Source organism: Lagenorhynchus albirostris, chromosome 15 (genome assembly GCF_949774975.1).
Source record: "Lagenorhynchus albirostris chromosome 15, mLagAlb1.1, whole genome shotgun sequence".
Classification (NCBI taxonomy): domain Eukaryota; kingdom Metazoa; phylum Chordata; class Mammalia; order Artiodactyla; family Delphinidae; genus Lagenorhynchus; species Lagenorhynchus albirostris.
The window spans coordinates 73,221,216-73,246,173 of NC_083109.1; the positions used below are offsets into that span (position 1 = coordinate 73,221,216).

Below are 24,958 nucleotides of genomic sequence, written 5' to 3' on the forward strand. Positions count from 1 at the left end.
CCACCAACTAGTTCTAGCTTTCTTCAAGTTTTGTTTCCCTTTCCAGTCCACCTACTTTTGTTTTCAGAGTCCAGGTTTTTGCTCTTGTGTTTTGTCCTGCGTTTGTTGTTGTTGTAAACAACAGAAAGAGGCTTTAGTGGGTTTACTCCATCTTGTCTACAACAGAAGTCCTAATGGTCGATTTTTAAGACCTCTTCTCAGCTGTTTGCCTGGTGTTTTGCTTCGCAATCCCTACATCTTTTCTGCTATAAATATGCACCTGGCTACTATTCAGTTGCCTTGCAAGCTGATTCATGATTGGCCATAATCTATATATATTTCAAGTAGACTGTAATATTCAGGGGAGGATTTATTTCAGTTCTCTTCTTCCATTTGTGATCCTAAATTTGAAGATTTGTAAAGTCCTTTTTGACCCTTTAATGTCTACTTTTCATTAAATGGTTGATTCCTGGGACAGATGAACATGCCAGGGTTCTTAATGACACACAGGTTATCTATGACTGTAGGAAGCAAAAGCTGCAGGCAGTGTTGTTCTGAAAACAACAGTAGAGGGGGCCGGCAGGCTTCGTTCACTGTCCCTGGGCCCGGCTCCTCTGGGAGGGAGCCAACTATTGCAGCCCACTGGAATTCATTTGGCCTCAGTGCCTGGTGACTCAGGGGGCTGCTTGCCATATGCTATCAAGACCTGGATCATTTTGTGCTAGCCAGTACAGTTTAAGACAGGAATCACATTTATAACAGAAACTGCTGTGAAGTGCTCTTTAATTCTTATTTCTGATTATCCCGATAGAGTTTTTCTCTACCATTCTCTCAGGAAGAAGAGGTTCAAGATAATAGCCCTTAAGTGGTCTGGTTCTAGTAGTACAAACTGGAGCTGCATTAATTTCCTTAAAAGCCTCCATTGCTAGAGTTCTTGAAGGTTTGGGAGGAACCATGTTTTATTTGACTTTATAGCTTTATTCAGCAAAATGGTAGTTTTGAGACTCAGCTTAAAATCACTTTGACACTAAGTCCTATGTCATCTTTTCCTGTAGCATGTTAATTCCCCAAGGCATTTGGTTCTCTAATCATTTAAATTTTTTTGCTTGAGGTACTTTGTTCTTAAGAAGTGCAGCCTGGCTTGCAGCCCCAGGTCTCATCCTGAGATCTCCTTAGGATGTACAGCCATGTCTGCCAGGAGTAGAAGGACTTGCCTTTGAGAGCCAGGTCTGTAAATAACCCATGTGCAGCAATGAAGACCCAATGCAGCCAAAAATAAGTAAATTAATTAAAAAAAAAAAAGTGGTCAGCATGGAGCTCCCTGCACCCTTTAATGAGAACAGTTTTGGTGACCAGTTGTGGGGGGAGCTAAAGTGCCGTGAATTAAGTGAAGGAGAGAAAGTAGAGATGATAAAAATAAGCCTGATTATGAAGTCGGGGGGCATGTTTGTAACCACCGCCCCCAGAACTGGCACCTGCAGTACGTGTGGTTCTGGGACTTGACTTCAGCAGGGCTCAGCTCCTGCGGGTGCAGAGCAGAGAACTTGACTGGTTGGTTTGACTCCAGGTTGGGGTTTTTCAGGGAGTAGCTGTAATGATTTTGTCGGTAGAAGACTTATCCTTTTTGCAACTGTAGGAACATTTCCAGCATTTCAGAGCCTGGCAGGATAATGACTGTTCAGTAAACTGAGTTCTGTTGCTTTGATTGATTTGTAGCTGAGATGTTCATTTATTCAGCCATGTCTTTTCCTTCTCTTTATTCTTTATTCATGCTGTTAGATGATGGTGGTTAAAATAAATAATTTTGTTTTGAGTGAGGATTCATATTTTCCAACTCAGCTGGTCCTTCAAAGCTGCTTGCTTATTCCTAGTCTTATTCCTAGTCTCCTCCTTACTCGATTCTCTGCAGCTTTTAGTCCTGTTAACCCTCTTCACGTCCAGACCTCTCAGAAGGTGACCTCACTTTTGCTTCACTGAGAAAACTATCCAAAATGAACTCATTTCCCTTCACATCTCCTAAAATTTGCTTTTTCTTTCCCCATTGCTGTGATCTCAGTGAAACATGAGCCTTTTCATGGAAACTTTGAACTTTTGTTTTTTTTGAGGGTCTTTTCTTTTCTCTCCTGTTATTTCAGCCTCTCCACCTGCTTGTGTTCTTAGCCGACAAACATGCTTCAGTTTCCCTTCAGAACCTGCCCTCCTCAGGCCATAATTGCTTTTTTACTTCTATCCTGTCAAGAGCTCATTTCTGTCCATTACACTGAGCTGAACCAGACCCACAGCCTCCGTGAACGGCAGGGGTCAGTATCCACCACAGCCAGCCTACCCTGTGCAGCCTCCTGGGAATCCGGTGTACTCTCAGACCTTGCATCTTCCTCAGGTTCCACCCTGTACTGATGCTTCACCTGCCTGCTCAGAGGTCTGCCATCCGAGCTTTGTGCACTCAGGGGCTGCCACAGTCCCCACCGCGTCAGCTGCTTTTCCTGGCACCTCACGGTATCTTCCCACGGCCTAGTCTGTGGCCGTTGGCCTTTTAGGTTGCAGAGTCCCCATGGCTTAGTATCTGGTTGGTCCCATCTCCAGGTGGTTCAACAGTGCCGGTGGGAGGAGTGTGTGATGAAGGTTCCAGATTTGGAGCTGAGGCTACTGCTGGCACGGTTCCTCCTACAGCACCGGGTATCCTCCCACTGCGCAGCTTGCAGTCATGCAGGGAGCCCATGTCCTTGTAACTCAGTGGGAGAGAATCTTCTCCATGGGTGGCTCAGATGGTGACTACACCATCCGGTGAGGAACCAAGGCCACCTCTGTGCCAGGAAAGACATCACATAGCTTCTCACAATATAACTGCTTTAGTCACATTAACCTGAAGTTGCGGTTTAGACACATGTTGTTGAGGTGTCTTTCTGGTGCCCAAACTTTCAATCACTTCTCAAACTTAATAAGAAACCATATATATAGTGGTAGCATTACCGCCCTGAAGCATTTTGATGTAGGGGGGTGTATCCATTCATAAAATGAATGTGAGTGAAGCAGCCCTAGGGACCTTCCTTTAGTTTCTCTGGAGTAATACTGTACCATACTGGTCTTTGCTTTTAGTAATAAAACATGAAATTAGGTTTGGAGAGAACTTTGATCTTCTGATTAAAGTTGCCAGATTATTCTGATTGGTCTTTAATCTCCTGTAATTCTTTGATTTTTATTACTTGTTATAAATGAAACACATTGGTTGTCTGCCTTTTCCTTTCCACCCTTTGCTCTAATCCCACCCTTTACCCTAGTCTTCCATCCCTCCCACCAGTCTCCATTGAATCAGTGGTGCAGGACAGAAAGCAGTCAGACCCATTTCCTTCTCTCCTTGCACTTCTCCCACTTGTCGTGTATATATATATATATATATATATTTTTTTTTTTTTTTTTTTTTGCTGTGTGCGGGCCTCTCACTGTTGTGGCCTCTCCCGTTGCGGAGCGCAGGCCCAGCAGCCATGGCTCACGGGCCCAGCCGCTCCGCGGCACATGGGATCTTCCCGGAACCGGGCACGAACCCGTGTCCCCTGCATCGGCAGGCGGGCTCTCAACCACTGCGCCACCAGGGAAGCCCCCACTTGTCATCTTTTAACTAGTCTTTTACAAGGATCCTCTGAGACTCCCTCTGTGCCCTAAGCACAGACCCCTTTATTTCCACTTTGGATCTCCTTAGGCAGAAGTGGAGAGTGCCTTTGGACCCGCCTTAAAGATCATCTCTTTATACATGAACCAAACCCAAATTTGCTTTGTTGCCAGAAAAACAACTTTTCCTGATATCAAAGCATATCAATACAAACTGTACTGAAACAGTTTAAAATAAGAGGGGCAACAAGGAGGATGCCTTTGAAAAGCCTGATGACTTTAGAGCCAAATTAAGGGGAGTTTTCAGATCACAAATTGGTTACAATTTATTGTCAGAGTGCCTGATGTGGCCACTCATGGCTCCCAAGAATTCCTAAGCTGGGTTAATGGGGTCATATTGTGAATGTCTCACTCCAAAATGTCTTGAGTCCAGTGAAATCTCACTAGGGCTAAGAATATTTCGGGATCCTTAATCTTTTGATTTTTGTTTTCTGAAATTGGATTTTATTTTATCTTATAATTTCATTTCACCTAAATTTTGTGTTCTCTACATGTCATGTTTGTTGTGGAAGTTCAGTGTTGTATGTCTTTAGCTGCACTGTGGTGCATCTGTCTTATGGGTTTTTTATACTAAAAATGTAGAATAAAGACTGTTTTGAAGATTTGAATAAAGTGATGATAATTGAATTACAAAGAAAAAAAAGAGGTATTTCCTCCACAGTTATTCCCCAGTCCCCACACTCCAGTTGTCACCGTAACTGTTATTCCACTGAACTACTTGCCCAGGCCACCAGTGCCCTCCTTTTTGGCAAATCCAGTGACTTCTGTACCATCAACCTACTTTCCTCTCTTCAGCATTTGACATTGTTGATAATACCCTCTGTCCTGAACTTTTCCTCTCCTGGTTTCCATCACACCACTCTCCTAAGTTTTCTTTTTCTCTTTTCACTCCTTGCTCCTTTGCTGATTTCTCTCCCGGCCCCTTGAATAGAGGTGTTTTATGGTGTTCTGTCTGGGTCTTCATTTACTCAGCAGCTGGTCTCTGGACTACGATTTCCACTCTCGTGGTTTCACATAACTCCTTGATAATAAAGCCAGCTCTGATCTTTTTCTTTAGTTCTAGACCAAACTAGAACTAAAACTAGACAGGCTGTTCGACTGAGACCTCTTCATTGTGGTTCCAAAAGTACTACAAACTCAAATTCAAATTTTCAATTAATACATTTTTTCCAAACAGGCTAAACATCTGACAGTAAGGCTTAACTCTCGCATTTCCTTCACCCCACCCCCCGACCCAACCTAGGCAGTTGTCAGGTCCTGTTGACTGTACCTGAAGGTGAGCAGGAGCATTTCACAGGTCCAGACTCTCATTTCCTTTCCTGCTGCTGCTGCTACTGCTGCCCAGGTTCACAACTTTTGAGTATTACAGTGTCTCTGCCTCCATTTTCTCAGGTGTTCTAGACCCAGCAAGTCACTCCTTCCTTCAGTTGCTCTCCAGTGTCTACAGAGTAACATCTGGCCTGTTGGTAGTCAGGCCCTTGTGACCTTGTCCCAGATGGCTCTTTCAACCTGTGTCCCACAGCCTCTCTAGCAGCCATTTCCTGAAACTCCATGAATTTTTGTTCTTCTGGGTGTTTACTTGTACTCTTCCTTCCCTGACTGCCCATTCCTCTTTTCCTTTTTGCCTAGAAAATCCTTAAGGGCGCAGTGCAAGAGTCGTCTCCTTTCTGAAGTCTAGAGTGAATGTTTGGGGGACTGTGAGGAGTGGAGTTTAACTGCAGCCGCCTTTTTACTGTGACTACCGTTTATGGGGAAATTACTGTGTGGGTCGTCATTATGAACACTATGAATGGTTATGGACATGGGCTTTCATCGCAGAGTCCCAGCTCTGCCATTTACTAGCTGTGTAACCTTGGACAAAGTATTTCTTTACCATCTCAATGTCAAGTTTGAGGGTTAAATGTGCTTGCTATATGGAAGGTATGCAGTAAATGGTAGCTGCTCCTGCTATAAATGGTAAGATTTTCATCCCTCATAATCTCCTTATGAGATCAGTAAGTATTGTTGTCATTCCTGTTTGACAGGTGGTGAAACCAAGGCTTAGGGAGAACTGAGTATCTGGTACTGCTTCCCCAAACACCTGGCTGTGGAAATTGTGGCTTATTCATCACTTTATTCCAGAATTGTTTATTGAATTGAAAGATGAAGTTGGAGGGACTTCCCTGGTGGTGCAGTGGGTAAGACTCTGTGCTCCCAGTGCAGGGGGCCTGGGTTTGTTCCATGGTCAGGGAACTAGATCGCACATGAGTACCGCAACTAAGAGTTCACGTGCCACAACTAAGGAGCCTGCCTGCTGCAACTAAGACTTGGTGCAAACAAACAAACAAATAAATAAATAAATTTTTAAAAAAAGAAAGATGAAGCTGGAGCTCCAGGGTCAGATTGAGAGAGAAATGTAGAAATTGTCACCTGCACAAGGGTGGTAATTGAAGCCACTTTCTTTCAAGTCCTGTCATCTTTGAGAGTCCACACATTTCAACCACCCCTTCAGCAAGGAGCTGTAAATTGTGACAGATGATAACGAGTATCTTCACTGTTACTTAAACCTTTTGTTGAAATTTCCTTGTATTTGTCTTCTTTCCCCAACTGGATTGTAAGCTCTTTGAGGGCAGAAGACTGTGTCTTATACTACTGTGTATTAACTCCTGTCCCCTTAGAGTCCTTGTTTTTGTTTACTAAGATAACAAGCCAAGTCTGAATAACATTTAATCTTAATCTCAAAAAGGAATTCTCAACCATTTCTAAGTGATGACCAACCAAGATGATTTTGTCAATCTTTTACTTTCTATAATTTGGACTAAGAAAGCATTATTCACATTTTCCAAATAAAATTTATTAAAACTACACCTGTGCTATCTGCTATCGATGCATTTCTTGTAATCCAAGCCTCTGTACCATTAGGATTCTAATACACATTTGTGCCCTTGAGTAAGAGTCACTGATATAGGACTCTCTTACTCCCATTCTTTTGTTTTACAGTTGAAGAAACTGAGGGCCATGTTCCAAGTTGTTCTTCCATTTGTTATCTGACAAAGTGTTCTCTAAACAGCTTGGTCAAGACTCAAAATCCTTAGGGGTATGAGAGTTTTAAATGCTCTGTACTTTTCTTTTGACAGAGCTGAAAAGCTTCAGCTGTTGAATCACAGGCCAGTGACTGCTGTTGAGATCCAGCTGGTGAGTGAAGGAGGCTTGAATTTGGGCGGGTTAGTTTCTGGGTCTGAGATGTAGAAAGGGTCCTACAGGCTGAGCTCAGACAAGCCAGGAACTGCCATTACTTGAAAAGACTGCCAGACCACCCATTCTGTAAGTGAAAAGAAACCTCACCAATTTGATGCTAGTTAGTATGGACTTCGGGAAAGGGAAAGACTGGAGAAAATTCAATTCCTTCTGTTGGGTCTGGGGCTATGACTTGGCAGCTCTTTGTCTCCCCAGTGTCCTACACTCTTCTGGCTATTGCTTCCCTGTAGAGGTTATTGCCAACCAGGTAAAAACATTAGATTCGACATGACTCTGGTGTTTATCTCCCCCCACTCCCACCCTTTAACCTCCTTTTCCTGTATCTTCTCTTGGTTAATGGAGTGCATGTGCACTTTCCCGCATGCTCGCTCTCTCTTACCCTCCTGGTCCAGTGTCCCAAGCTAGAAGCCCAGAAGTCATTCCCTTCCCTTTATCTCCTAGTTAGTGAGTCAGTCCCAGGTTCTCTTGCTTCTCCCTCCTCTTGTTCTTTCTTCTCTCCATACTGCACTGCATTAATTCCTGTAATTGTTTCTCAGCTCGGCTCTTGCACCTGTCCTCTCACCGTTCTCCCTGCCTCCAGTCCAACCCCCTCCTGTCCATCTTCTACACCACGATCAGAGTTCACTTTCTAAAGCCACACATTTGATCATCTTGTTTCCCCGCATGAAACCATTCAGTAGAACCTCAACACGTGCAAACAGCATAAAGCTTTAGAATTGGGGAAGCCAGAGTAAAAGGTGGAGATGGTATAAGGAGAGTGTGAAGATGAGGCCCAGTGGTGCAGACCCAGTGGTTGCTGTACTGGCATGTGCCGCGCTTTCCTTCCGTGTACAGGGCAGAGAGCACTGTTAAGCTCCAAATATTAGGCAGGCCATTCAACTGCGAGTAAAAGAAAAGTTTGGCTGAAGAATTAATAAAATGAGAATAAAGCAGTTTTCAAAGTCAGTTTTAGAAGTATTTAGCTCTTTGTCAAGTTTCCTTCAGAAAAATGTAGAAGAAAATGGCCAAAAATACCTCTGATATTTAGAGTTGCTTAAAAACAAAACAAAACAAAAAAACCTTTTTTAAAAAGGATTGTGGGGTATTTAATTTTTGACTAAAACTTTTACTGTCTTCTCAGCATTTTGTTTCTCCCCTTCAGAATGCACCCAAAATTAAATTAGAAGAATTCCTTCTATAAAGGGTACCTTTCTGGGGGAACTGGGCTTCAGGCTAAGCAGAGATCCTTTTTTTTTTTTTTTATATCCTCATTATTCTGATGCTTTCGACTATGTTGGAGATTCAGCTTAGAAAAGAGAAAAAACAAAACAGCAAGAAACTAATCCCTGTCCTTCTGGTTTAAGGATCACATGTCATGTCTCCTCCAACTTTAATCAGCAACATATGTTATTCATGGCTTAATGACAGATGGAGAGAAGAGATGAGGAGGATTAGCATGACCTCATCCCAGAGGCTGTAGAAAGCTCTCATTACCTGATAAGATTAGCTGCTATTAAGATTGCCTGCTCTATGCCAGACTTGGTGCCAGGGGCTTTGTATATGTCACCTTTAATGCCCTCACCATAGTCTTGGTTAGTGAGTGGCTGAGTGGGTCTGATTCAGAAACCTTACTCTGTTCCTCCAAGCCATGTGCTTCTACAAGGTGAGGAGAAAGGTGTGTGTGTGGCATCCCCTCCTTTCCACAGGTAGGTAGGCCTTGTTAAAAACTGGGTGTGTTATTTCCCAGCAGTGGGACTGTTTTTTGGCTAGATTTTTCCTAGCCTGGGATTTGGCTACAAAGGGTTAGCAAATCATTTACCAAGATTTGTAGCAGTGTCTCTTCTCACCAGAAAGGGATAATAAATGAGGTTTTCCCTAGAGTGGAAAGTGCAGAGGACTTGAGAATTTCCCTGTGTTAACCTTACAGCCACTTATTCTCCCTGGGTCCAGAAGTAATCCCAATATTCAGCATTTGTCAGGATTCACTTTTGGAGACTGAAGCTTCTTTTTTTCATTTCAACTTCAGCCATGATTTGTTGTGATCCTCAGATCCACAGCCAGCTGCCTGCTGTGTGTGAGGAAATGAGGAAGCCACCAGCTCTGTGACCTCTGCCATGCCCTGCTATATATTCATTTGGGACCATTTGTGAGTCCTCTGGCCTAAAGACAGGACCGTGAACCCCCTGACCTCACAGGCCACTGTCCTGAACGGACTACCATCTGTGCCTATTGTAGTTTAGTGATTGTAAAAAGGCTTGAATTACATAGTTCCATGGCTTAAATTATGTTCTCCTTTGGTCCTTACTGTAGGCGTTACTTTTGTTTTACTTTAGAAAAACTCAAACTATATAGAGGTTAAGTGAACCGTTCTGGGTCACATAGCTAGAAGTGTCTGCTGTTGTTAGACTTTGCGTTGTTTTGAGGAAAGTAGGAGGTTAGGCCTGGCAGCTTAGAGTGAGAAGCAACCATTTTTGGAATGCAGCAGCCCAGTCTGACAGCCTGATAACCAGTGTGGTCTTCATCTGTGATAAAAAATTTATCATTTATGTTGACCTGCCTACAAAAACTTTTATTTTTACATTTCATTTGCCCTTACATTCAGAACAACTTGAACCCTTTAATGTTTGGGAACGTTGAGACGGTGCTTTGCATTTCTTTATTTGGGCTCTGTTTCTTCTGTGTTGGAAAGAAAAGCTGAGGAATAATATAGTTATTATTTACTCTAGCGATCCAAGAGGGGTTAGTAAGTTTTTGGTTTCTGCAAGTTTCTTTCTTGTGTATATTTCATTCTGCTTAGTACAGCTCAGGTTTTCTTCCTGTGACTGGGAAAGAAAATTTCCCGACTCTAATTATCTCTGAGGGTTGTTTGCTGATAAAAGCTTCTGCTCTCGGCAACTTTGGCAAAATTAGTAAAGCTTGTCAGCCCTGTTGCTAAGAACACACCTAGCTGAAACTGGATCTGTCAGACCCGGAGATTGGGATGCAAGAAGGTGGCCTGTCAAAATCCTCTCTGTTTGGTTTTCTAAAAGAGCCCTCAGAGGTCATACAACCAAACTTTCAAACCAGTGGACTCTGGTGTGCCATACAATGTCTCTAAGAGAGGAGATGATAGAACCCTCTTACTTGAGGCTGTGGTATTCTAGAAGGAGCTGGGACTCAAAGTCTCAAAAGACCTTGCACTGCTTGCTGTGAGATACAGATCACGTTTTCCTTGTGATGCGGAGCCTCCATGTGCTTGTCTGTAAATTGTCCTCATTTTATGTACAGCATCATTGAGAAGAGAAGCTCTGGTGGCAGTGATTGTAGGAAAACCCCTGGTCCACTGTGGAGCACAGATAATGGAGGGAGGTTGTCACTGGTCTAACAACAGTCTAAGTCTCCTTCACCCTCTTCCCCTGAGGAAACAGTTCATCATCAACTGTGTGTGCCAGTTATTCATAAACTTGGAGACACTTTTCTCCCAAATAGAGATCATTTTTTCCTCAAGATTAAGTTATCAAGTCAGATATATCCCTCCTTCCTCCTCCTTCATTCTTTGGAGGCGGTGTATGTTAGAGTATTTCCTTTTACAGACCGTAATTTTACATGGCTGATGCTAAAAGTGGGCTTTTGAGGATTGTTTCTTGTTCAGTAGAGAAGTTACATGGAACCTTTGAATCTTTAGAATATGGTCATTTTATTTCACAGTATGATGGGAAGAAGCCCCATTGGTTCACCTGGATCTTTACTCTAGAGCACCCAGGATTATTCTCTAGTTGTGGAAACATTTTTGGACTGAGGTGAATGAAGAGACCAGTGGTTTGCCAGGACTTTGATCTTGGGCATGTCACCTGGCTTCTTTAGATTCTGTACTGTTGTTTGTGAAGCTAGGCAGTCAGACTGAAGTCCTTTAGAGGATTGTGAGCCAAGCTTGTCATCATGCTTTACTCAAATCTGCCAGGATTTCTTTCTGAAACTCCTTTTGGTCTTAGTTGCCAGATTTCAGGGATTGTTATGCCACAGGGTAGGACCCTGGACACCTTTAACTGAGAAAGCTATTTGTGATAGATGGCTAACGCCACCAAGTGAGCGTGGTTAAGTAACTTGACCGCCTGCATACTGCTTTTACAGAGGTGGTTGATGACATCATGTTTGTATTAATTAACATATTGAGAATTAGAGGTGAGGCTACAAATTGTGGATATCATCTGTGTGTTCAGATATCTAGGACCATGTCAGAAACTGGGCTCTAAGTGGACCTTTGATGGGGTGGTGGGAGATTTTTTCCCAGCCGTCACTCATCAGACTCCTGCATTCCCAGGAGATGACCAAGGCCACGGTGTGTGTGTTAGATTGTAGGTGTTAGAGATGGGCACGTCTGGCTTGGGATTGTAGTTCTGCCCTTTGCTGGACTTGCTGTGAGGTTTAAAAGAAATAATGGGTGTGAAGTGCAAGGCGCAGTGCCAGGCACAAGAGCTCCCTGACGGGTCTTGTCAGTGTTGGTAGTAGTGAGGAATAGAAAAATACACAGGCCATTTGGCACATAGCGGGCAGTCATCAAATGAGTTGTTGATACTATTCATAAGTTACAGATGGGCTTGTTGTTATATACAAAAGTATATAAAATGCCATTTCTCTCCCCAGAGGTGAGTTTTCTTTGCATAAACAGCATATTCCTGTGTGTGTGTGTGTGTGTGTGTGTGTGTGTGTGTGTGTGTGTGTGTGCGCGCGCGTGTGTGTATGAGTGAGTAGGGAACTGTTAGGCTTTGCTTTTTAAGGAAAAATGCTAACCTGCAACTCGCTTTTTTCACTGACCCGTTTGGAGCAGCCACATCGGCTTACCCTGGAATTTGAGCTGGCTTCTCTCTCCCGTGGAGCCAAGATGGAAAGGACCTAGAGGCCCCAGGCAGCTCAGGAGCTAGGCCCTGAGCTCTGTGCTGAGGGGCTGGGCCGGGACCAGGAACAACATGGGCAGGGCCCTGTCTGTGAGGCCCCATTGTAACTCCTGGAGGGTTTTCTTTCCTTCTGCAGATGGTGGAGGAGAGTGAAGAACGGCTGACAGAGGAGCAGATAGAAGCTCTGCTCCACACCGTCACAAGCATCCTCCCTGCGGGGCCAGAGGCTGAGCAGAAGCAAAATACCAACGATGACGTGACAATGGACGAAGAGGACCCAGCATAGAAGAGCACAACTGGCCCAAGTGTCTCGTGAAGTTGAAAGGCCCAGCAGCCATTTCCCAGACATTCAGAGGATTATTTATTTGGTTTTACCTTCTATCCCAACAGGCCTGATTTCCTGGTTAGTTGGGTAAACCACAAAAATAAGCCTTTCTCAAAAACAAGCTAAAAAGAAATCCTTGTGCCTCTGAAAGAAGAAACATGGTGGATAGGCTGAGGTTGTCAGGGCAGAGAGCTAAAGAGAGGAAGAGTGAGTCCAGGAGGACAATACTGTGGAACTCTCTGTGGTAAAAATATTTCTTCTGTGGCCTTTGCCATGGTTGTGGGAAGGTCCCTGTACACAGCTGGTAAAATACTTGCACTGGCTTTGATGGGCCATATCCTAATTAATTTCATCTGCTTCCCCAGGAGCTTCCCAAGCAGGCATGCAGAGCATTGCTATGATGAGAGCTGAGTTACGAGAATCCTGTTAGATGGCTAAAAACTCCCGAAGCAGCAAATAGTTGCTCTAAGTTAAAATGAGCCACTGAACTGGGCTCACCTTAGAGGAATCTTTTCCTTGAGAACAGCAGAGATAAGAGAACGCCTGGACAACTCTTCATTAGGTCTAAAGGCCCCTTTCCTCTGCTGGCCTGGGCTTTGTTTACAGCTCACTAATTAGTCTTAAATGGTAGGGCACCAGCTCACTCCAGTTGAAAAGAGGCACTCCAGACTGAATGACCGTGTCACCTGCCTTTCTGAATACCTTCAGTTTCCTGCCCTGTGACAGGCTCTGCCTGTTGAAGCCAGGTGAGCTTCATTTGCACAATGGGCAAATTGTTTGCATCTTTTAAAAAGGGCAATTCCCTGGGGTTCCAGTGGTTAGGACTCTGCACTTTCGCTGCTGAGGGCATGGGATCAATCCCTGGTCGAGGAACTAAGATCCCACAAGGTGCAAATTGTGGCTTGAAACAAAAAAAAAACCCAAAAATGAAGAGGGTACAGTTATGTAGCTCTTTTTGTGGATGGACTATGAAGAGCTAGAGGTTAATTAATAAGAATTTGAATTTGTTGACTGTTGCATCAGTTTTTGAATTTAAAATATTAGAATAATTACCATGTGAAGAACTTGTTAATATTCAGGCTTTGGAGAGTTTAGTAGCCCCAGACATGTAGTTGCCTTAGATCCTAGGAATATTGTTAAAAATTAATTTCCCATATTCACTCTGCTCCCTATTTGGGGAAGAAAATGCCCATAGACATTAATTTTTCAAATTGGTACTCATGTTGTAAGATCACATTTTCAGTGCTTCTGTTAATTGGATTACTTCCCACCCCTTGGAATTCCCAGGTTATTTCAGCCTCCCCACCACCCCTGCCAATAGGCAGTTATGTTCATCTTAACCTTATCATCTAAAGATCAGTTGAGATCTGCTTACAGGCAACATTGAAATTAACAGGGCATTTATTTTTTATTTTATATTTTTTAAATTAATTTTTATTGGAGTATGTTTGCTTTACAATGTTGTGTTAGCCTCCACTGCACAACAAAATGAATCAGCCATACACGTACAGGGCATTTATATTTTTATTTTTATTTTTCATTGCAGAAAGAATTCAGTGAGAGACGAAGTGATAGGTAAGAAGTGGATTTATTTAGAGAGAAACACACTCCACAGACAGAGTATGGGTCATCTCAGAAGGTGATAAAGGCCCAGGGCATTTATTTTTAAATCTCTCTTTTGAGTATCAGGAATTTTACCAGGAGCTGTTGATTTGTCAAAGCATGCATGTGCTTGTATTATTTTTGTTGCATTTTGACCTTGAGTGTGTTAGGTGCTTTTTCCTCATGGATTTAGGGCTTAATTAGTTAATAATAAATTGTTTGCAGGTGACTGCCAACTTGTGCTATTTTTATAAATCTTTGAAGAGTTTGTTTTGCCATGGATAGGAAGAAATGAAATGAAATCTGACTTAAAAGCTAACATATATATGTATTTTTTTAATTTTAATTTTTTTCTTAAGTTGAATCTATTTAGATCTAAATTTTGTGTTGGATTTCAAGAAAATTTTAAGTTTCTTTATTTGGGACCTGAATTTAGCCTCTGATTAAGTTTCTGATTAAGTCAGACAGGCTCTAGGAGACTTAACCTTTATAAGAAATATGGTCTTTGTAATATTCCCATAGCATTAGTAATCAACATTTCAGAAATAAAAGGTTGTAATTTACACAGAAACTTAACCAGGATCATATCTGGAAAGGAGAGCTGGGAGTCTATGAGACTTGCTTTTCATTTTATGTCCTTCTGTATGGCTTCAGTTTTTGACCAGGTGACTGTTTTATTCTTTAAAAAGAAAAAAAAATCTTTATTTCCATGTTGTCCTTGGCCTCTGCAAAAGTTATTAAATGTATAGTGGATAGTTAAGTTATGTCCCAAACATGGAGACTGACACCCAGTCCAGTCACTCTGGGAGACGCAGCACTGAGGGGATTGATCTTTCAAGAAGGTACTGCTGAACTCTTAAAAGATGAAGTTGACTCTCAGAGGTTTATCCAAATAATTTCCTTGCCTCTTTTTGCTTAAAAGTTACTGTATGACCCACTACCACCTCAGAGGACTTGCCACTTATTCAAGGCTTGTTCATAAAATAATGGGTACTGTTTTCCTAATCAGTCATTGTGTAAGCATACCAGCTCTCAAGAGCTTATACCCTAATGAGAGATGAGAGGATCAATCCTCCCGTATATTCTTTGCTAAATCATTTTCTCCCCTGAAATCAATTTATTACTGCTTGTGTAAATGGATCATTTCTCAGTAAACTATAAAACAGACCACATACCCTGAAAAGGATCGTCAATCTTATTTAATTACACAATGAACTAAGGGCATAAAAGGAAGCAAAACTGCCCAGAACTGGCCAGAAATCCTTTTACATATTTTAAAAATAAAGGTATAATTCACAGGGACTTCCTTGGCAGTCCAGTGGAAGCTGCACTTAGCCTTCCAGTGCGGGGGGTGTGGGTTTGTTCCCTGGTCAGGGAGCTGGGGTCCCACGTGCCTCGTGGCCAAGGGGCCAAAACATAAAACAGAAGCAATGTTGTAACAAGTTTAATAAAGACTTATAAAAGAGAAAAATGTTCCACATCAAAAAAATCTTAAAAAAAAAGATATAATTCATGTACCATAAAATTTATCATTTTAAAATATACCACTCAGTGGTTTTGAGTATAATCACAAGATTATACAATCATCACTACTACCTAATTCCAGAATGGTTGCATCACCCCTAAAAGAAGCCCCATATCCGTTAGCAGTCATTCCCAATTACCCATAGTCCCTGGCAACCAGTAATCTACTTTCTACTTTCTGTCTGTCTGTATTTGCCTATTTTGGACATTTCATGTAAATTGAATCATACAGTATATGGCCTCTTGTATCTGACTTCTTTCATTTAGCATAATTTTTTCAAGGCTCAAATGTGTTGTACCATTCCTTTTTATGGCTGAATAATACTTCATTGAATGGATATACCACATTTTGTTTATCAGTTCATCAGTTGATAGACATTTGGGTTGTGTCTACTCTTCGGCTGTTATGAATATGCTGCTGTGAACATTCATATATAAATCTTTTGTGACTGTTTACCTTTCTTGAATATACGTACCTAGGAGTGGAATTGTTGGGTCGTATGGTAACTCTGTGTTTAACATTTTTTTTTTTTAATTAATTTTTTGGCCATGCCTTGTGGCATGCGGAATCTTAGTTCCCCAACCAGGGTTCAAACCCATGCCCCCTGCAGTGGAAGCACAGAATCTTAACCACTGGACCACCAGGGAAGTCCCTGTGTTTTAACTTTTTGATGAACTACCAAACTGTTTTCCATAGTACATGTACCATTTCATGTTTCCACCAACAACCCAAGATGGAATCCAGGGAATTCCCTGGCAGTCCAGTGGTTAGGACTCGGCGCTTTCACTGCCATGGCCAGGGTTCAATCCCTGGTCAGGGAACTAAGGTCCCACAAGCCGCGCAGCATGGCCAAAAATGATGGAATCCAATCTTTTGCTTGTTATTGTCCCTCTTGTTGATTATAGCCAGCCTAGTGTTTGTGAAGTGCTATCTCGTGGTTTTTATTTGTATTTCCCTAGTAGCTCCTAAGGTTGAGCATCTTTTCATGTGCTTATTGGCCACTTGTATATCTTATTTGGAAAAATGCCTATTGAAATGCTTTGCACCTTAAAAAATTAATAGATTTTGTTTTTTCAAGGAGTTTTAGATTTACAGAGAAATTGAGCAGAAAGTACAGAGAGTTCCTGTATAGTCCCTTGTCCCCACCCCTCCCAACACAGTTTCCCCTATTAACATCTTGCATTAGTGTGGTGCATTTGTTACAGTTGATGAGCCAGTATTGGTACATCGTTACTAAAAGTCCATAGTTTACATTAGGTTCATTCTTTGTGAACCTAATGTAAGTGCAGAAAGTGCAGTAATGCATACCTAGAATGGGTTTTGACAAATATGTAATATATATATAATGTTATATGTGACATCATTACAGTGCCATCAGAATACTTTCAATGCCCTAAAAATACCGTATGTTCCACCTATTCATCCCTCCCTCCCTTCCTCTAAATTGTTGGCAACCACTGATCTTTTCACTGTCTTCATAGTTTTGCCTTTTTCAGAATGTCGTATAGTTGGAATCATACAGTATGTAACCTTTTCAGGTTGGATTTTTCACTTAGGTTACTCCATGTCATTTCATAGCATGACAGTTCATTTCTTTTTAGTATTGAATAATATTCCATTGTCTGCATCTACCAGATTGTTTATCCATTCACCTGTTGAAGGAAATCTTGGTTACCGTCAAGTTTTGGCAATTATCAAAAATAGCTGCTATAAACATTTGTGTGCAGGTTTATGTGGACAGAAGTTTTTAACTCATTTGTGTAAATACCAAGGAGTGTGGTAGTTGGATCATATGGTAAGAGGATGTTTAGCTTTATAAGAAACTGCCAAATTGTCTTCCAAAGTGGCTGCACCAGTTTGCATCACCACCAGCATGAATGAGAGTTTCTTTTGTTCCACATCCTCACCAGAATTTGTTGGTGTCATTGTTCTGGATTTTGGTCACTCTAATAGGTGTGCGATATTGTCACATTGTTGTTTTAATTTGCAGTTCCCTAAAGACGTATGTTCAGCATCTTTTCATATGTTTATCTGCCATCTCTCTGTCTTTTTTGATGAAGTGTCCCGATCTCTTGCTCATTTTTTCGTTAGGTTTTTGAGATTTAAGAGGTTTTTAAAATATATTTTGGAAACTGGTTCTTTATCAAATATTGTGTTTTACAGATATTTTTCTCCCAGTCTCTGTGGCTTCTCTTTTCATTCTCTTAACAGTATCTTTCACAGGGCAGAAGTTTTAATTTTAATGAAGTCCATCCTATCCATTTTTTCTTTCATGGTTCATGGGTTTTTTGTTTTGGTTTTTTTTTTTTGGCCTCACTGCGTGGCATGTGGGATCTTAGTTCTCTGACCAAGGATCAAACCCGCTCCCCCTGCACTGGAAGCACTGGACCGCCAGGGAATTCCCTCATGGATCATGCTTTTGATATTGTACCTAAAATGTCATCATGAAGCCCAAGGTCACCTAGATTTTCTTCTGTGTTATCTTTTGGAGTTTTATAATTTTGCATTTTACATTTAAGTCTATGATCCATTTTGAGTTAATTTTTGTAAAAAGTCTAAGACCTTTGTCTACATTCTTTTTTTTGGGGCGGGGGGAGGGTGCTGTGCCTTGTGGCATGTGGGATCTTAGTTCCTCTACCAGGAATCAAACCTGCTCTCCCTGCAGTGGTTGCGTGGAGTCTTAACCACTGGACTGCCAGGGAAGTCGTTACATTCATTTTTGCATGTGAATATTCAGTTGCTCCAGCACCATTTGTGGAAAAGACTATCCTTTCTCCATTCAGTTGCTTTTGTTCCTTTGGCAAAGATCAGTTGATTGTCTTTGTGTGGGTCTGTTTCTAGGCTCTATTTTGTTCTATTGGTCTGTTTTCTATTCTTTCACCAATGTCACATTGCCTTGATTATTGTAGCTTTGTATTAAATCTTAAAGTCATGTAGCATCAGACTCCTAGCTTTGTTCTTCTCCTTTGCCCATTTTTAATTGGGTTGTTTGTCTTTATTGTTGAATTGTAAGATTTCTTTATATAATCTAGATACTAGGCCCTTGACAGATATATGATATACAACTATTTTCTCCCATTTTTGGGTTGTCTTTTCACTTTCTTTATGATGTCCTTTGGAGCACCTAAGTTTTTAATTTAGATAAAATCCAGTATATCTCTTTTTGGTTGTTTTTGCTTCTAATTTTGGCCTCATATCTAAGAATCCATTGCCTAAACCAATGTCATAAATATTTGCTACTGTGTAACTTCTAAAACTTTTATACATTTAGGCCTTCAATCCATTTGAGGTTATTTTTGTATATGGTGTGAGGAGGGAGTCCAGCTTCATTCTTCTGCATATCCATTTATCCTAGCACCATTTGTTGAAACCTGTCCCTGTTCCCCGCCGCCCCCCCGCAAAGTATTCTCTCCCTGAAAAGAAAGTGACTACGTTTCATCGGTTGGTTCCTGTGGACTACTGAGTTATCTGTCATTTTAGGCCCTCATTAAATGCTATGTAATCCACAGCAGCCTCTAGCCCCTTTAGACTTCACTCTACTGTTTAGAACAGGGATCAGCAAGCTTCATCTGTAAAGGGCCAGATAGTATTTTAGCCTTTGCAGGTCATAAATTACCATCACAACTACATAATTCTGTGGTTACAGCATGAAAGCAGCCATGGACAATATATAGATGAGTGGGACTGTGTTCCAGTACAACTACTTACAGAATTGGGCAGTAATCTGTAATTTGCTGATCCTTGTTTAGATGGTTCCAGAGTGGGGAGGAGAAGGTTCCCTCTCCACCGATAATCTTCCTCATGAGGTCCTCATTGTGTTCTGTAGGACATCTGCACTCTTCCCATGGATGCTTCAAGAGCTGGCATGCTAAATCCTGGTGTAGATTCTACCCACTAGCATGATGCCAGAAGTCTTAAAGTGTGTTTAGTCTTGACTGTCTTACCTGCCACACACTATGGGGCTGGCTTGAGGATTCTGTGTTCAGTCACATAAGCTCTAATTTTAGGTTCAACAAAGGTTTGTTGAGCACATAGTATGTGCCAGGTTCAGTGCTATATCCTTGGGCCATAGAGTCAAACCTCAAGTTGCATATGGCTTGCAAGATAAGACAGGTTAATTAATGCTTCCACTGTTTTCTCTTGATCCATTGTGTACCCTGTCTGTACTTAATATACCTAAAATAGTCTTTCTTTACATCATACCCTCAGCTCAAAAACTGAAAGTCTTCCTATGACATTGAGAATAAAAAATCTATATGACATGAGCAAAATGGAGAGCTAGGAAGCTCCAACCTCTTGTTCCACAACAGAGACATTAAAAACAACCAAAAGCTAGCTAAAGTGAGCTTGTGCGCGCTCTGGAAAACAGTCAGAGGCCTACAGTAACCAAGAATGGCCAATCAAGAAAAAGCTACATTCAAAATGGTAGAAAATTTTGTGGAATTTTTGCTCACCCTTGTCCCCTCACCTCTGGGCAATCTTGCTCTGGAGGAGGCAGAAGCCCATTTCTCAGTTCCCTCCTTCAAACTGAAGGGAGCAGAGCAAACCTTATTTGCAATATTCTAACTTGTCTGGGAGCTGCCTGAAGAACTAGTTTCTGTTTCCCCTAATTGGATCTCTGCAGGGGAACTCAATAGAAAGTGACAATAATTGCTTATAAAATCAGTAGAATTAGACTCACAAGACACCTAAGACAAGATATTGTGGGTGGAGACATACAATAGACTATCTAGGGCCCCAAGGAGAAATGAGTAAGACTGTGTAAGACATATAAAAGCAATTTGTATAGAGAGAAATCACAAAAGGTACACAGATCCAGGTGAGATGTATGCTAAGAACACATCTGAAGACTTAGCTTTCTACTTTGGCTGATCCTAAGGCTCACAACATATCCTAATCAGTAAACGATTTTGCTGGCATAGACCCAGTTTGCCAAGGCTAGGAGAGGTGGTGGTTTTTTCAAATGCCCAATTTTCAACAACAAAAAAATTGCAAGGAACAGGATAGCCTGGCCTATTCAAAGGAAGAAAATGAAGTGCAGGAACCTTCCCTGAAGAAACATAGGTATCAGACTTACTAAATAAAGACTTTAAAACAACTGTCTGAAATAAGCTTAAAGAGTTAAAGGAAGACATACAAAGAACTATAGGAAATCAGGAAAATGATATATGAATAAAATGAGAATAGTAACAAATTATAAAAAAATTCTGAAGCTGAAAAATACAATAACTTAATTGAAAATTTCACTGAGGGTTCAACAACAGATTTGAGAAGGCAGAAGAAAGAATCAGCACAAGAGCAAAAAAGGAAAACAAACAGATCCTTAGGGACTTAACAGCATATCAACAAGAGGACCAATATATGTATATGCAAGTACCAGAAGAAGAGAGAAAGAGGAAGAGATTATTTGAAGAAATATTGGCCAAAAACTACCCAAATTTGTGAAGACATGCATCTACAAATCAAAGAAGTTTAAAATCCAAGTAGGATAAATCCAGAAAGACCCACACCAAGACACATTGTAATCAAACTATAGAAAAATAAGGACAGTGTTGAAAGCAGCAAGAGAAAGGTGACTCGTCACGTGCAAGGGATCATCAATAAGATTATCAGTTAATTTCTCAGCAAAAACTTTGGAGGCCAGAAGGGAACAGGATGATGTATTTAAAGTGCTGAAAGGAAAAAAAAAAAGACTTTGAACTGAGAGTTCTATACCTGGCAAAACTATCCCTCAAAAATGAGAGAGAATCACCTCATACCCATTAGAATAGCTACTATAAAACAAAACAAAATAACAAGTGTTGGGGAGGATGTAGAGATTGGAACCCTTATGTACTGTTGATGGTAATGTAAAATGGTGTAACATACAGAAAACAGTATAGCAGGACCTCAAAAAAATAAGCATAGAATTATTGTATAATCCAGCAATTCCACTTCTGGGTATATACCCAAAGAATTGAAAGCAGGATCTAAAAGACGTATTTGTACACCCATGTTCATAGGAGCATTATTCTCACTATCCAAAAGGTGGCAGCAAAATGAAGTGTCCATTGACAGATTAATGGATAAACAAAATGTGATCTATACATATACTGGAATATAATTCAGCCATTAAGGAAAACCTGACACGTGCTACAGCATGGATGAAACTTGGGGATATTATGCTAAGTGAAATAAACCAGTCACAAAAGGACAGATACTTTATGGTTCCACTTATATGAGATATAGTCAAAATCATAAACACAAACATAGAATGGTGGTTTCCATGGACCAGGGGGAGGAGATAATAGGTTGTTGTTTAATGGTTATAGATTTCAGTTTTGCTTGCAAGTTGAAAAGAGTTCTGGAAATTCATTGCACAACAATGTAAATGTATTTAGCGCTAATGAACTGTACACTTAAAAATGGTTGAGATAGTAAATTTTGTACTTTTCCACACACACAAAATACTTGTTTTAAATAATTTTATTTATATTTGGCTGTGTTGGCTCTTCATTGCTGCACACGGGCTTTCTCTAGTTGCAGTGAGCAGGGTCTACTCTTCATTGTGGTGCAAGTGCTTCTCATTGCAGTGGTTTCTCTTGTTGCAGAGCATGGACTCTAGGTGTGTGGGCTTCAGTAGTTGTGGCACACAGGCTCAGTACTTGTGGCTTGCGGGCTCTAGGGTGCAGGCTCAGTAGTTGTGGTGCACGGGCTTAGTTGCTCCATGGCATGTGGGATCTTCCTGGACCAGGGATCAAACCCTTGTCCTCTGCAGTGGCAGGCGGATTCTTAACCACTGCGCCACCTGGAAAGTCCAAAAAAATACTTTTATTGAGGGAGACATTATGAGTTTCCTAGCTGAACAAAAGCTGAGGGCGTTCATTACCACTAGACCTGCCTTAAAAGAAATGCTCAAGGGAGTCCTTCAGGTTGAAATGAAAGGACTCTGAATAGTAACTCGAAGTCATGTGAAGATATAAAGATCTTCAGTAAAGGTAAATACATGGACAGATATAAAAACCAGTATTATAATTTTTTTCATAACTTCATTTTTTATTCTTTCACAGGATTTAAAAGAGAAAAGCATAAAAAATTATCAATCTATGTTAAATGGTACCCATTATATAAAGATGTAATTTGTGACATCAGTAACATAAAGGGGGAGGGCAGAGCTGTAAAAGAGAGTGTTTTTATATGTGATTTAAGATGTTTGTATCAATAAAAAATAGATTGTTATAACTTTAGGATTTTATATATAATCACCAAGATAAGCATAAAGAAAACATCCAGAATATACACAAAAGGAAATGAGAAGGGAATTCAAACATGTCACAAAAAATCAACAAAACAAAAAGGAAGACAGTAATGGAAGAAATGAGAGACAAAAAGGGTATTAAACATATAGAAAGCAAATAACAAAATGGCAAAAGTTGTATTTCCCTATCAGTAATTACTTTAAATGGATTAAACTTCCCAATCAAAAATCATAGATGGGGCTTCCCTGGTCGCACAGTGGTTGAGAATCTGCCTGCCAATGCAGGGGACACAGGTTCGAGCCCTGGTCTGGGAAGATCCCACATGCCGCGGAGCAGCTAGGCCCATGAGCCACAACTACTGAGCCTGCGCATCTGGAGCCTGTGCCCCGCAACGAGAGGCCGCGATAGTGAAAGGTCTGCGGCACCGCGATGAAGAGTGGTCCCTGCACCGCGATAAAGAGTGGCCCCCCACTTGCCGCAACTAGAGAAAGCCCTCGCACGAAACAAAGACCCAACACAGCCAAAAATAAATAAATAAAAATTCTTTAAAAAAAAAATCATAGATGGGCAAAATATATTTGAAAAACATGACCCAACTGTATGCTCTCTACAAGAGACTCACTTAAGATCTAAGGACATAAATAGGTTGGAAATGAAAGGATCGAAAAAGATATTTCATGCAAATAGTAACCAAAAAAGAGTGGGAGTGAATATACTAATAAGACAAAATAGACTTTAAAAAGATTATGAGACAAAGATATTATAAAAAGTTTAATACATCAAGAAAATATAATAGTTTAAAACATTTATGTATGTAATAAGACCACCAAAATATTTGAAATAAAAATTGACAATTGAAGGGAGAAATAGATAGCTCCACAATAATAGTAGGAAATTTCAGTACCTCTTTCAATAATGCAAGAACAACCAGGCAGAATCAATAAGGAAATAAAGGACCTGAACAATACTATTACCACCTGGAACTAACAGACTTACAGACACTCTACCCAACAACAGCAGAATACACTTTTCTCAAGTGCACATGGAACATTCTCCAGAACAGACCATACATTAGGCCACAAAACAAGTCAATACATTCAAAGCTGTTGAAATTACAGTTGGCCTTGAACAACATGAGTTTGAACTGTGTGGGTCCACTTATATGTAGATTTTTTTCAATAAACACATTGGAAAATGTTTTTGAGATTTGCAACAATTTGAAAAAACTTGTGGATGAACTGCAAAGCCTGGAAATATTGAAAATTTTAAGAAAAAAGTATGTCATAGACATTTCTCCAAAGGAGATATACAAATGTTCCATAAGTTTGTAAAAAGATGCTGGACATTTCTAGTCGTTAGGGAAATGCAAATCAGAACCACTAAGAGATCCACATCAGTTAGTGTGGCTATTATAAAATAAAACAAAATAACAAGTGTTGGTGAAGATATGGAGGAATTAGACTCTTTGTGCATTGTTTGTGGGAATGTAAAACGGTTCATTCACTGTGGAAGACAGTATGGTAGTTCCTCAAAACGTTAAACGTGGAGTTATCATATGATACAGCAATTCCACTTCTGGGTACATACCCCAGAGAATTGAAAGCAGGAACTTGAACAAATATTTGTATACCCATGTTCATAGCAGTATTATTTTCAATAACCAAAAAGTAGAAAGAACCCCAATGTCTGTTGATGGATAAGTGGATAAACAACATGTGAATATATATAAAAATCTAAGCATTTAACACTAGCATTCTAGGTCCTTCCCAATCTGGTTCCCAATAAAATTTCCAACTTTATTAGTCTCCTGTACAACCCTCTGTTCCAGCTGAATGGATCCACTCATTCATTTACTGAACACGTTTTTGAGTGTCTACCATGCAAGGCAGTGAAGGTACGATGTGACTCTGTCATCCAGAGCCCCTGCCTTCAGAAAGCTTTATGTTCTAGGGGAAGAGATGCTAACTGATCAGTTTCATAATTCATTATTTCATTATAACTACAGTTGGAATTAGAAGTGAGAATGAGCTAAGAGAGCCTATAACAGAGAACCTGACCTAGTCTGGTAGAATCAGGAAAGGTTCTCTGAGAAAGGAATGTTTGGACTTGAAGGATGAGTAAAAGTTAGTGAAAGAAAGAACATTCCTTGAAAATATTCTTTGTTTTCCTATCCCTATGTTTTTGTGAATACTGTGCCATCTGCTTATACTACATTACTTCTTCAGGTATCCAAGTTGTAACTCAAGATTTGGCTCATACCCGCCATTCTCCAGAAAACCCCTCCTGAGCTCTTGCATGTTGATAATAGTATGTGCTCTTTATATCTGAAAGTCAATTTTCCTGGATACAAAGTCCTTGAGTCACATTTTCTTTTCCTTGAATTTAAAATATTCAGTTACTCTATTTTCTTCTGGCATCAAGCACTTATGTTAAAAAGTCTGACAGTATCCTCATTTTGTTTCTTGTATAAGCCACTTGCTTTTCTTCTTTTTTCTTTTTTTTTGCCTAGATGCTCAAAGGATTTTTTTTTTCT

At 40.6% G+C, this 24,958-nt stretch overlaps 2 protein-coding genes and 1 pseudogene across 8 annotated transcripts in view; all 3 read left to right on the top strand.

Annotated features, from left to right (window-relative positions):
* CRCP (CGRP receptor component) overlaps positions 1-13,891 on the top strand; it is a 79,391-nt gene extending 65,500 nt beyond the window's left edge. For all 7 annotated transcript variants that reach the window (XM_060123204.1, XM_060123206.1, XM_060123208.1 and 4 more), the window contains 2 exons: positions 6,762-6,819; positions 11,872-13,891. In XM_060123204.1, coding sequence (XP_059979187.1) covers positions 6,762-6,819; positions 11,872-12,021 — 208 coding nt within the window. In that variant the 3' untranslated portion in view covers positions 12,022-13,891. The remainder of the gene's footprint in view (positions 1-6,761; positions 6,820-11,871) is intronic.
* On the top strand, positions 1,291-2,767 carry LOC132505512 (DAZ-associated protein 2-like; annotated as a pseudogene).
* Positions 12,050-24,958, top strand: part of TPST1 (tyrosylprotein sulfotransferase 1) — a 165,866-nt gene continuing 152,957 nt past the window's right edge. The window contains exon 1 of the mRNA XM_060123194.1: positions 12,050-12,806. The gene's annotated coding sequence lies outside the window, so the exon portion shown is untranslated. The remainder of the gene's footprint in view (positions 12,807-24,958) is intronic.